Below are 14,192 nucleotides of genomic sequence, written 5' to 3'. Positions count from 1 at the left end.
AAACTGATATCCCAGACCTTTCCTTGCTCTTTCTATGTGTAGTTATTTGTTCAACTAAAAATTGGGAGGATTTTCATTCTGTCCTTAAATGTCATATTTTCTATGTGCTATGGTTGCATTTCTTGGTCCCTCAATTTCCTATCCAAATATCCCATCTCATCAGTGTGTCTAGAATCAATGTTGCCTTTGCCTATCGGTCTGGATGGTTTTCATCTTGTTTGTCTCCAGCTGTCCTCTCTTCTGGTGTCCTAATTCTTATATATGATGCAGCAGGTCCTCGCGCCTCCATCCCTTCATCTTGCTTCACTCCAGATGTCTCCTTCAGATGCTTAATGATAACATACTTTTCTTGCACCCAGAATCTCTTGGTACTTATTTCAAGTATCCTTTCTCAATAATTCTTGAGTATCTTTATCGTTTTGCTTAACTCTTCACATCTCTGCATCAAACTGTTTCCCTCCTCGCTTCTCCACATAATTTAACACATATGTGCTTTTGTAACCTAACTGAAAATTGTTAACTTTCTTTTTTTTGTGCCTCTCTTGTAGAGTTGTGTGAGGAAGAGAACCCGCAGCCCGAAAGCACATGCAACACTTTTTGGTCCTATTACCTGCTCACTAGGAAGCAGATATGGTATACTGCCACTTAGAACCCTGCCATTGTTGATGATATGCCTTTGGACTGCAGCTGACGCATGTAATATGTGCCTCTTCCGTCGCTCATCATCCTAGGGATAACAGATAGACAGAATGAGCAAACCCTACAGTTCAACTTGGAGGAACCAGACCTTGGTGACAGAGTTCATCTTCTTGGGATTCACAGATGACCCATATCTACAGATTCTGCTGTTTGTGCTTTTCCTCCCGGTCTATCTCATCACTTTGTTGGGCAATGTTAGTATTTCTATTTTGATAAAGACGGCTCCTTCCCTCCACACACCCATGTATCTTTTCATTGTCAACTTGTCCTGCATGGATCTCTGCTACTCTTCAATTGTCACTCCCAAAATGCTTGTCACTTTCCTGTGCTCAAAGAAGGTCATCTACTTGACTAGTTGTGCTGCTCAGCTTTTCTTTTATTCAATTTTTTCCACATCAGAGTGTCTCCTCCTGGCGGTAATGGCTTATGATAGACATGTGGCCATTTGTAACCCCTTAAGGTATTCAGTGGTAATGAATGGACGGACCTGTGCAGAGCTGTTGTTAGGCACTTACACTGGGGGCGTGTTGACGGCAATTGTAATCACAACCTGCACGTTCAGTCTCGCCTACTGCGAGTCAAATGAAATCAACCACTACTTTTGTGACTTGCCACCCCTGATGAAACTTTCCTGCAGCGACACATCTACAAACGAGATGATCATTTTTATCTTTGCGTTTTGTTTGGGAGGAGGCTCGTTAACAGTCATCCTGATCTCCTACGGTTACATCATCTCCGCCATCTTAAAGATCTGCACCACAACGGGGAGGCAGAGAGCCTTCTCCACATGCACGTCCCACCTCACTGTGGTTGCTTTATTCTATGGGTCCCTGTTATTTATGTACCTAAAGACGGCGTGGAGCCCTTCTGGCACCCAGGACAAAGTGGTGTCTTTGATTTACACTGCAGCGATACCCATGCTGAACCCAATGATTTATACTCTCAGGAACCAGGACGTTAAGCAAGCATTGAGTAAACTTATTAAAAACATGTAAAATGCTCACTACACCCATGCATACCACATAGTTAGCCTGGTTTGCTCAGTGATTTTTTTCAGGGTTGTGGCATGAGTTTAGTCTTCGGAGCGTTGATAGTGAGACCCTTCATGTGTCAGCAGCCCCACTCCCCTTGCATGAGACTACTGGGTGAGACTACTGGGACCCTTTTCAGTCGTTGACAGATTTTCGCCAATCGTCTGTGATTAATAACAGCAGAACACATACGCTGCCCATTTGGGGAGTATACCCCATCCACAGAATCAGCCATTCATTGGTATCAATATTACACTCAACCCTCCCTTATTCCTATTGGTATGGAAAATCCTGCGGTAGTCTCCACATCTGGCACAGATGTAGTGTTTCCCTCCATTCCATTATGAATTCCCTTCAGTAGATGTACCTACCCTTCCTCTACTGCGTTATCCTGTCTCGCTTTCACTGTATGAAAACCACTGCTCTACTGTAATGAAGTCTTAGAGCCAGAACTTCCAGTATTCAACTCATCTGGTTCTCTCCAAATTGTCAGCATTTCTGAGCTGCCTCTGCAGTGCTAGACCCCCAATGGCGGCCCAGCATGCAGTTCAGTTGGTTCTGTTTAGGCATGTCATCGCTCCAGCTTTATGGCTGCGTCACTGTTAATTTAAAGCTACAACACTCAGCATTCAGTTCATTTCGCTCTCGGCTGGCTTGTCAGCACTCCTGGGCTATGGTTGCAAGTTATTAAAACCCAAACAGCCAGTGTTCCATTCACTTGTTTTGCTTTCAGCGTATCAGCACTCTTGTACTATGCTATGGTGATGGGGTGTTAGAAGCACAGCTCCCAGCATTCAGTTCAATTGGTTCTATTTCAACGTGTCAGCACCCTGCACTATGCTATGGTGATGGAGTGTTGGAAGCACAACACCCAGCATTCAGTTCACTTGATTCTCTTTCAGTTTGTCAGATCTCCTGTGCTATATTTGCTGATTGTTTAAACCAAAATAATCAGCACTGAGTTCACTTGGTTCTCTTTTGGTTTGTCAGCAATTCTGAGATAAAGTTGCAGTGTTAGAATCACAAAACCCACTAGTTAGTTCATGTAGTTCTCTTTCAGGTTGTTAGACTCTTGCTCTAAGGCAGCAACACGTTAGAACCACAATACCCAACATTCCTTTCAATTAGCTCTCGCTTGGCTTGCCAATATCCGTGAGCTGCGCTTGCAGAGTGTTTGAACCGCAAGACACAATATTCAGTTAATTTAATTTCCTGATCGTTCGTTAGTGCTTGTTCACTAGGGTTAGGTCGTTTTAGAGCCACAACTCCCAGCATTCCATTCACTTTCTTCACTTAGAGATTCTTAGTACTACTGCACTATGCTTGTGTGATGTTAGAACCACAGCACCCATCATTCAGTTCCCTTATTCCTAAGATTTACCCCCTCTCATTCCGTATCTAACCTCCTTCTTCAATACTTGTCTCTCCTCCGCCACCTTCCCTTCTGCCTTCATGCATGCCATCATTATCCCTATCCTGAAGAAACCTTCTGCCAATCCTTTTCTTGCCTCCAACTTTCATCCAATCTCACTTCTATCTTTTCTCTCTAAAATAATCGAACACTTAGCCTATTCTCAGCTCCCAACCTTTGTCACAAACCTCTCTCTCCTTTCCCCCTCTAAATCTGGTTTCCACCCTAAACACTCCTCTGAGACCGCTCTCATTCTTGTTCTTAACTCCCTCTTAACCGCTCGCTACTCTAAGCAATCCTCGGTCCTCATCCTGCTCGACCTCTCTGCTGCCTTCGATACTGTAGATCACCCCTTACTTCTCAATACTCTTTCCTCCTTTGGTTTCAAGGGCTCTGTCCTCAACAGGCTCTCCTCCTACCTCTCCCACTGCACTTTTGCTGTCTCTTGGGGTGGTCGAACCTCCCCTACTCTCCCTCTGGACTACAGTGTTCCCCAAGGCTCTGTCCTTGGACCCTTCTTATTCTCTCTTTACACCTCCCTCCTTGCCCCTATCATCTCGTCCTTCAGGATTTCTCACCATTTCTATGCTGATGACACCCAGCTATTCCTCTCTTTTCTTCCTTCACCCCTGATTTACATCGAAATCTCTCTTCCTGTCTTACCGTCATTAAAAACAGGATGTCATCTCATTATCTCTATCTTAGCACAGACAAGACTGAAGTCTTATTCTTTCCTTCTAGCACACTCCCTCCTCCCTCTCCCCCTCCTTGTATTCATTTTCCCCCTTCTAATCTTCCCATCTCCACCCATGCTCGTAATCTAGGCATTCACTTTGACTTTTGCCTCTCCTTTACCCATCATATTTCCCTCACTTCTTGCGCATGTCTCTACCACCTCTACAATGTTCATAAGGTTTGCTCTTCTCTCACCTTCCATGCTACCAAACTCTTAATCTCCTCCCTCATCTTTTCTTGCCTCTTCTATTGTTCTTCTCTCTTCTTCGGACTCCCCGCTTCCCATCTCGCCCCACTCAAAACCCACTACCACTCTGCCATCTGTACCCTCTGTCTTCTCTCTCATGACTCCACCTCCAACTCACTCTCTTACCTAGGCTGGGTTCCCTTCCACTCCCAGCTTAAATTTAACTTCCTTTGTCTTGTCTTTAAATCTCTTCATGATCTTGCCCCTCCATATCTCTCCTCTCTTCTCTCATTTTACACCCCCTCTCGCTCCCTTAGATCTGGCGATCTCTTCTTACTTTCTGTTCCCCCTACCCCTTGTTCTTCTTCTCGTTTCTGCTCCTTTCAGCTCCTCGCTCCCCTACACTGGAACTCCCTACCTCTTTTTATCCGCTCCATCCCCACCTCTTCCTCCTTCCGCTCCTCCTTGAAATAACTCCTTCTTCATTCCCCACCCTGACACCTTTCCCCCTTCCCCTTTCACATTTCTCTCTCTCCCCTCTTCTAGCCCTGTCTTAATTCTCTTTACCTTCCCCCTTCTCTCCTAAATCCTCCGCTCTTCCTACTGACTCACTCTACTTCCTTTACCTTCTCCCTCTTCCTTTCCTTCCCCATCTCCTCCTTCCTTCTTCATCTTCATATGCAAATTGTTCTTCATGCTGTTTTACTGGTTTGATTCGTATATATTGTCATTGCTTCTAATGTTTCATGTTCTATGTATTCTTGTTGTTAAACTGTAAAGCGCTTTGGATTAAAGCGCTATATAAAAACAATAAATCGAAATACAAATACTTTGTTCTCTTACGGCTTCATAGTGTTCCTGCACTATGATTGTGGAATGTTAGAACCACATCACCCAGCATTCAGCTCACATATCTCTCTTTGAGTCTGTCAGCACTCCTGTACAATTTTTGGTATCTTCTCTCCAAGTAGCCTTACCCACAGGCGTTCTAGGAATCGCTTCTGTTCCTTGTTCCCAGCGGTCGACTTTGTTCACATGATTCACTTCCTCACCAGGGTTCTTGCTCCTGGCAGTTTCTCCAAACTTCTCCTGAACATCTACTCTTCTGTGAGGGAAATCTTGTGCGTCGATCATTTCAGTTGGTGTTCATTCAATCAGGATCTGAGCATTGGTGTGCTGTCTGGCTCCTGGGTTTCCAAACTCCCCTCCCTCACATTTTCCTTTTTCTTCTAGTCTTCCTCTTTTATTGATCACTCGTGGCTCCCCCGTGGAGTCATGTGGCAATAGTCATAGAATAAATATTATTTTATTCTCTTTATTTTTGGGTCGGGAATGACAATGCTTCATTACATAGCATTAAAATAGTTGCATAATAATCGCCCCATGTCTCTAGACTAAACTGAAAGAGATCCACGGGGATCCTCTTGATACTAAGGGCTTTCTCTTTGTTTGGGTTTTGATGGCTAAGTTGACCTCTTACAGAGGGGCTTATCAAACCCTGTAACATCCCCGAACTGTGGGCCCCAGATCATGCCAGAAGCACCGCACTGGCTACAATGTAGAAACTGGTAAAGTGATCCCTCCATTATCTCCCACCAATGGTATTGGTCATAGATGGGACATAATAGGTCAAGGCCCAGTTAACGAGAGCCCAGAACTTTCTGGAATCTTTTGCTGAAATTGATGTATCCAGGACTCTCTTTAGTCTCCTGACAAGGAAGGCCAGGTAGGCAGCCACCCAAGTACAACCCTGCTGTTGGTTTAAGAGGTTGAAGGCCACTAGTTGAGTGCGGGAACAATATGTTAACATGCATTGTTATGCCATCTCAATGCAGTTACATTATATATTGTATGCAACGCTGTATACATGTGGGATGCATGAAGGGCTGAGGCGGTGACAAGTCCTTATGGTGACCATTAGTGGTCACGACCCATGTGGAAGTGAGCATGGGGTAAATGATTGGGTCAGTAAGGACGTTTTAAAAGGAATGACTGCTCTCCAGACTCATGCGAGGCAGAGCTACGTTTTACTTGTATTGTCAGAGTGTGCTTCACTGAGGAGCAGCTGGAAGTTTGGTTCTATGTGAATAATTCTCTTTTTAAAGGTCTCAAGAGCAGGGGTGTTAAAGATTTGGGGCTACGCTAATGTCGGGACTGTCGGGACTCGGCTAGCAAGCCTTTTGGTTGTAACCCCTGAGCTTCTATGCAGGGCTACAACCAAAAGACCTGGGGCTACAGCCCTCCTGATCCTCCTAGCAACGCCTCTGCTCAAGAAAAAAAGACCAATTTACATGTACCGATTTTCTTTTGATCGGAAAACCGGCATTGTAAAGGTCTTTTTCTCCTGAGACCTTTAAAATGCGGGTTCCCTTTTTCTTTTTTAAATATTCGGGCGGTTTCACCCATGAGCCCCCATTGGTCTTCCCCACCCCCATGTCTCCCGCCAATGACCACCCCTCCAATCCTGCACTCCCCAAACCAAAACACATACATACATAGAGCACACACATGCACTCACGAACCCCCATCAGTCAGCACCCATTCCCCAACCTCTACTCCCCCTAACCAAAACACATGCATACATACACACACACCAACACACACGCACCCACACACTTACTCATTCTCCTGGTCCTGCGCTTCCGGGTCCCGACCTGCCTGACAGCCCCTGCACACACTTGTGAGTGGCAGGGTTTGACAGTCGGATTTAGAAAGACCGCTCCGTGCGGTCACAGAGCAGCCTTCCTAAATCGGTCTTTAAGTGAAAAGATCATTTTAAAAAATCTTTTCACTTAGGACCGAATGTTTCTAGTAGGCTGATCCAATCACAGATTCACTTTCTAGGCTCTCAAGAGTTTGATTGACATGCCCACTTGTTGCAATTTGTTTTTTGTGCCGCACTACAAAAGGGTGTAAATCGATATGTGTGATGTGTCATGGGAAGTACCCGGAGACTACACAGCAGGGATGCTGTGGACCCCTATATCCAGACTGCACTGATGACAGGGCAACAGGCACGCTGGAATGCAGGGAGCCATGATAGTGGTGTGCTGTTTACTGTCATAATGAACGCAGTGCGGGATGGGCAGAGGACATTAACCTGAAATAGGTACACAGGATCTTGAACTTCTATGCAGTGATGACGTTGAGCGAGTTCTTCCTCCCATCAGGAGGATAGGTAAAGACCGCCTAGCTCAGAAACCCAAACCATGTTCCTGAACTTGGCCCATCTTCAAAATACTTGGATCTCTTATAACAATCATGGCTTCAAAAGGCATATTGGGCTGCACAGAAAGCCGGACAGACTGTATTTTTAAGGAACATTGAGCCTCTGGAAGTGAGATTCGGATGAGCAGACACAAAGAGGGAAAGGACAAGACTTGAATTTGAAGTAAGACTAACTTGACAGAGTAGAACATTTCATCTGACAAAGTAGAGCTCAGTATGGGCTTAATGTATGTTTAAATAGAGCTTGGTCTAGACTCAATGGCATGGTAGTGTTGTGATGCTTATATTTCAGCATTCAACTGAAATATATGCATGCTAAGACCTTGTAGTTTGACAGACCTGACACAGGTCTGTACATTTGTCTATCTTTTAACCCTGGTACAGAGGTCTCAGTTTGTTCATTTGTGGTTTGGGGACCTAGTAAGCATCTGAGCATTGGTGAGACCTCGATGCTCCCTGGCGCAGGGTTTCCAGGAGGTGCAGTAGGAGGAGAAACCGCTGTAGTCTATGTTGTATAGATCGTGCTACAGGAACATTTTGTCACAGTGCCTCCTTAGCATATACCAATTACGCTGACGACACTCAGGTACTACTCCCTCTAAAAGGCCCATACGAACAAGACGCTGCAGCACTAACCAAGATCTACTCAGCCATTCAGACATGGATGGCAGCCAATGGTCTCTGCTTAAACGGGGACAAAACAGAGATCCTCATAGTTGGCTCAACAGACACACTCAAGCTCCCACCACAATACAAAACATTTATCATAGACAACTCCACCATCACCGTGTCAGCAGCGGTAAAGACCCTAGGAGTTTACTTGGACTCATCCTTATCCATGTCACGCCCGGTTTATGCCATAGCTTCCTCCGCCGCACTCACCACCAAGGTGATTAATGCAGTCAAGACCTTCCTCTCTACCAAAAACTTCCTATCTATAGCCAGAGCCACAGTAGGTACTAAACTAGACGAATGCAATGCACTATTCCTGGGCACCTTTACAAAAAAACATCAACAAACTTCAAGTCACACAGAACAACACCCTCAGGGCTGCTCTGAGTATTCCCAAAAGGGAACACATCTCACAAGCTAGAAATGCCCACTGGTTGCCGGTAAAAGAACGCATACTCTTCAAAACATTGGCCATAACACACAGCTGCCTCTTCTCCGATGCCCCACCCTACCTATCAGAAAGAATCACCCGCAAACTTTCTAACAGACACATTAGATCTCACCTGACCAACCAGATCTACGTGTCAGCTTTCAGGAGAACCAAAGTTGGAGGGTCTATTTTCCAACACCTGGCTCCCAAAAACTTGATTGCACTGCCCACAACCCTAAGAAATGAGAGCATCTACACCGCATTCCGCAAAATGTTTAAAACCTCTCTATTCTGTTAGTTCCTAACCAATATGTGTAACTGCGTGTGCTCTACTGTTTGTTCAACTGTAACCTCATGAACAGCAGTACTGCCTCCATGCTCATTGTTACATTTTTTGTCCTGTCAGGTTGAATCTTCTGTAACAGCACCACGATGCCTCTGGGCCACTGCTGCGTTTTATAAATACAAATATATTTTAAAAAATCATGTACTTAGATTATATACTGGTCGTTTCAACCTCTAAGCAACAACACCAAGAACAACTTATGGAGGTTCTTAATCGATTGAGAAGACATCAACTTCTGGTGAAACCGGAAACATTTATATTGGAGGTCACTTCTGTACCTTACTTGGGTTACATCTTATCCAATTAAGGAATCTCGATCTCGATGAACCAACGTAAGGTCTCTGCTCTGCTCAAATGGCCCTCCCCCGTTTCCGTCAAAGACGTCCAGAGATTTTTGGGTCTTGCACATTTTTACCACAAGTTCATCCAGGGTTTCTTGGATATCATGCTTCCCATCACGGCCTTACTCAAGAAAAATGCTCCTTTCAAATGGGGAGACACTGCAGAAGTTGCATTCCAACTACTTAAGAAGAGATTTTGTACGGCTCCCATTTTGCTTCAACCTAATCAATCTCTTCCTTTTATTGTTGAGGCGGATGCTTCAGCAGCGGCTGTCAGAGCTGTCCTTAAACAGAAGGTCGAAGACATTGAGCATCCCAAGACAAATTTATCTAACACCCTGAATTCCAGTGAGTGTTACTACTCTGTTATTGAAAGAAAAGTACTGGCGATAAAACTGGCCTGTGAAGAATGGCGTCACCTACTACTAGGGGCCAGTCATCCTTTTGAAGTCTGCACAGACCATAAAAATCTTTGCATAATTCAACAGGTGGAATGTTTCAATTCCAGATAGGCACGTAGGGCTCATTACTCTGCCCAATTAATCTTCGCCATTACCTTCATACCCGTAAGCGAAAATACCATTACAGATGGCTTGTCTCACTACCATCATAGGGAAGGCAACAAGCCTCCAACCCCGGAAACTCTGTTTCATTGGAATTTTTCATTTACACCTTCTTGTCCCTCCTGCAGGGGTTTAAGGAAGCCTCAGCTAAGATGCTCCATCCCTCCAAAGACAAGATCCCTATGACAGAAAAAGAAGGACCGTTTGTTCATCAGGATTGCATGTACCTAGCTTCAGTACCACTCCAACAGAAGGTCATGGCATGGTGTCCAAACAGCAAAGTGGCAGGTCACAAAGGCTATACCGCTTCCCTAGAGCTCATCCAAAGGAACTCTGGTGGCCTTCAATGAGTAAGGATGTCAAAGGGTACATTAGATCATGTCCTGTGTGTGCACAGTGTAAATACAGATCAGGTAAGGCTGTGGGATACCTGGAACAAGGTTCCAGCCCAACCAGACCCTGGATTCATATCTCCACAGACTTTGTTGTTGATCTTCCTGTATCCCAAGGAAAGACAGCCATCATTGTAACTACAGACTCTTTAATTAAGATGGCTCACTTCATTCCTCTGCGAGGTCCAACAACTGCTCCCGATATGGCCAAATTCTTCTTTCGGGAGAGCTTTAGGATACATGGACACAAAGAATGCATACTGTCGGATAGAGGTTCACAGTATACTTCGGTCTTTTGGAGCACTTTGTGCCGACTCTTGGGAACTGAAAGAGCACTCTCCTCAGGGTATCATCCCCAGGCCAACATACAAACGGAGAGACTAAATTCTATCGTGGAGCAATATCTTAGATGTTTCACCTACATCCAACAAGACAACTGGGTAAATCTTCTACCAAGAGCCGAATTTGCATACAACAAAGCAATCCACTTGGCTATTGGAATGAGTCCTTTGTACTGTACCTGTAGTATTCACCCACGCTCCCTGCCTGTTTCCACTCACCCACCATCTTCAGTACCATCTATAGATTCTCTGTTGTGAGACATTTCACAAGCCCACAAGAAGGCTTACGAGAACCTAGAAGACAGTAAATCAAGAAACAAGCTGACAACCATTGCAGGGAAGTACCTGATTGGGAAGTAGGAAGCAAAGTCTGGTTATCCACCAAATTCCTACCAGGATGGATTTGCCCCCGTCACAGTTATCCCGTAGATACATTGGCCCTCATGAGATACTGGCCAAGATAAATCCTGTAGCTTTTAGACTGTGATTACCCAGATCATTGCTTTGTCTACACCCAGTGTTTCATACCTCTCCTTCGTTCATATGTGCCTGATACAGTCTCGCATGACGCACCCGTATCGTGCTCTGGTTCCTCCTCGGACTGACGAATATGAAGTCTCTCACATCTGTGATTCCAGGTACTAAAAGGGTACTCCAGTACCTGGTGAGTTGGAAACGGATGCCCTTCGTCCGAAGACTCATGGGAACCAAGCTCAGATGTCAAAGCACTTTGTTTGTTGCATAAGTTTCATTGCCTGCACCCAGGCCAACCAGGGGGTGCCTAGCACTGTAGGGGGCATACTGTCACAGCGTCTCCTTCATGGCAGCTTTGGAGCAGGTGGAGGCTCCGACACCATTGATGTACTACCATGTTCTATCCTGAATGTTGTTTAGCGGTCCAGTTATTTCCAACATGGCTGCCGCTGCAGGCTTATCCGTTCCCACCTCCAGCGCTCACTGTGTTGCAACACGTTTCACTTTGGCCCAGACACTGTGACTTTTCTCTTTGAGCCTCATGCTCTGCTTTCTTTCTTGTTGCCTTTCATTCAGCCTTCCGGAGCCCTGCCTGCAGACTTTGCACACTCCCTGTGTTTCTATTTGACATCCCTTTCCCTTTGCGTTACGGTGGGAGTTGACTTCACTTTCTGTATTGGTTTCTTGCCTAACATTTACCTTGCTCTGAGATTTTCCTCCTTGCCTATTGCCCACTGCCTTTCAGTGTCAGCTTCATTGTGGCACTGTCTTATGGAATCCCCTCCTGTTTGATATCGGACATCGAAGCCTTTTTTCACCTGCTGTGTTCGCTCCACCTTCCAGGGTTTTTTTGAGCCATGCAGCTTTTTTCCCCTTCCCTGCTGTTCCGGGAATGGGTCCTGTGTCCGGACACCTGCTGGTCTGGCATAGTGGCTTCCCTTCATAGCAGACCACATCGCCACACGGAGAAAAGAACCACAAAGAAGAAAAAGAACCTTAAGACACCCCAGCAAGATCCTTCTTCTTCATCGATTGATGACTCCGGTGAGGAGGAGTAAGGGAGTTTTGACACATATGCACAATAAAATCTGATGGGCTATGTGACAAACATTGTGCAAGCTTTACTTGAAACTTATTGAAAAGAAGGAATGTAAAATATCACTTTAGGAGAATGTATGGCTTTGTGAGATAATGGTATCAGAACGATTGCCTCAAGCATGCAAGAGTGTAGGCACAGTATAATCTCTGCATTACTAAACCTGAGAAACAGCTCGTTGAGCAGCATGACAAGTGGAATGGAAAGACACAGAACTCCAAAAACGTTTTTTTATCCGTGTTGCTTACAGCCTAATTGATTTGGATCGTGTGACTTTTAATTCTGTGTTAATTGTCTTCACATATTGCTATATACTAACTTTTATAGAATATATGTCCCAAATAGCATATTTGCCCTCACACTTTGTCAGCTGACACCAACACAGTGGGGGGGAGGTCCTCTCTAATCGATTCTGCATTGAGACAACGTTCCGATCACCAATCCTGCAGCCATTTCACAGCTTCCTTCACCAATGTCGCCTTAGCTAACAGCTATCACTTTATATTTTATTTATCTAATAACCATCATTCCCAAAATGTATCCTGGCTGTGGAGGCCATCAAACCCTCTGATTGTAACCTCGTGTGTGGAGAGACCCTGGCAAAACAAGTAATACAGCAACAACAAGAATTCTGACCACCACAACAAATCTTTCTCAATTCATTGTGCACTTTTCTCTGTCATGAATATTGATAAATGCCAATGAATCTGTGATGAAGTGGCTGTGTGAGAGAGCAGTGCTGCTTGACACATTCAGTGACAGTTCCCTAGGTGCTTTCCTCTAACCTGAAGCGAACCTCATAACCAGAAGTGAGCCTTGCTGCAGTGCCTCCGGTGTTGTACTGTAATTCAGTGTTGGATCTCCAAGAAGTCTCGTGAAAAGAGGTTTTGTGCCATGCTGTGCAGCCTGATCCAGTGGGGCTGGAGTTCAATTCCGACCTGAATTTGCTTTGCAAGCCTTGTGACCCTCGTGAGTGAGTTGGCGGGTTGGCCCTTGTATGGGTGGTGGGTAAGCAGCAAACTGAGCAAGCTATTGCATGAATTTAGTATCAAACGCTCCCAATTTCTAATTCTTATCGTGTTTTGTGGTGAGAGCGTGGCGAGTGCAATTAGCACCCCCTGCTGCTACTGCTGCACGTTATTCTTTTATTTTTGGTGAGAGCTGGAAGGGAGTTGCTTGGCAGTTCAGGACATAAAAATATAAGGGCAGAGAGAGCCCAGTTTTGGGAAAGGGTCCCGGAAAAATGTGCGGTTAAGTATCAAGCAAGTTGGACCTTTAAAAAGCTAACTATTGGGAATACCAGTTCTGCTTGGTCTAGGTGGCAGTTGTGGAGGAGATAACCCCCTCACCGAGCATTTAGCCCTTCAAGGTGGCAGCGAGTTGCGTCACTAAATAGAAGCTGAAGCAGCCTTTCAGCCTTTTTCAAGATGGCCACTGGGACCACTACAGAGCCCTGTTCTGAACATCATCATCCGCCTTAAAGAGCTGTAGGACGGTGAGCGCACTGCATCGCTTCAAACTATCTTAGCGTTGATGCTGTGTTAGACTTCTAAATTCATTGCTCTCTTGATTGCCTTTCTGCCACCTTCGTGCGTGCTACTCTCTTGCATTGCCTCCTTGCATTCTTTAATTCTGCCTTCCTCTTTCTCTGCTCCTCGCTCCCTCTCTGCTTACTGTTGTCAGGAGGCTTCCTGACCCTCTCTGTTGCTTCCACTTCCCTGGTGCTCACCTGCCTCTGGATACCCCTTTGGTATTTGTCTCTGCTACGCTGCAGTGCCAAGATTATCCCGGATACATTTCATCGTTATTCTGGGTTTTTCCCCTACAGGTTTCTTTTCCTCTGGGCTTGACCCATAAGGAGCACACTTCTACCCAGTACCATCAGGCTAAGTGGATGCCTTTTGGGCTTGGCTTCACTACATCACGCAGGAACACACTCTCTGGACTCCTGGACAAGTCTAAGGTTAGTCGCAAAAAAGTAAAGCCTTGCACTAACATCCCGCTGTATTAAGAAAGCAAGGTGCTGGTGCAAGAGGCAAAACAAAGGTAATGGGCTTACCCACCAAAATACTTTTTTACATACATATTAGCCACTACTGAGCGCCCACCAGTCCTATTGAATACTTAACGCTTACCCTGTGAGTCTTAAATAAAATGGCAAATCGCAAAACCACATATCGCGCATTGACAGCAAAAAAAAGCTCTACAAAATCTTTAAATCCATCAACGAAGTAGAAGTAACTATA

General features: G+C 45.2%; 1 protein-coding gene across 1 annotated transcript; it reads left to right on the top strand.

The window, feature by feature from the left end:
- Window positions 1–749: 749 nt before the first annotated feature.
- On the top strand, window positions 750–1,694 carry LOC138514616 (olfactory receptor 9I1-like). Its single transcript, XM_069630064.1, has one exon. The coding sequence runs from the start codon at window positions 750–752 to the stop codon at window positions 1,692–1,694; it is 945 nt and encodes a 314-aa protein (XP_069486165.1).
- The last annotated feature ends 12,498 nt before the right edge of the window (window positions 1,695–14,192 follow it).

This window comes from Ambystoma mexicanum, chromosome 12, assembly GCF_040938575.1.
Source record: "Ambystoma mexicanum isolate Mex_15411 chromosome 12, UKY_AmexF1_1, whole genome shotgun sequence".
In the NCBI taxonomy this organism is placed as follows: Eukaryota; Metazoa; Chordata; class Amphibia; order Caudata; family Ambystomatidae; genus Ambystoma; species Ambystoma mexicanum.
The sequence above is the reverse complement of the archived record's forward strand: the minus strand, read 5'-3'. Positions and strand labels throughout refer to the sequence as shown.

Coding starts and splice junctions, on each gene's coding strand:
- LOC138514616 (XM_069630064.1), top strand. CDS start 750: ATGAGCAAACCCTACAGTTCAACTTGGAGGAACCAGACCTTGGTGACA.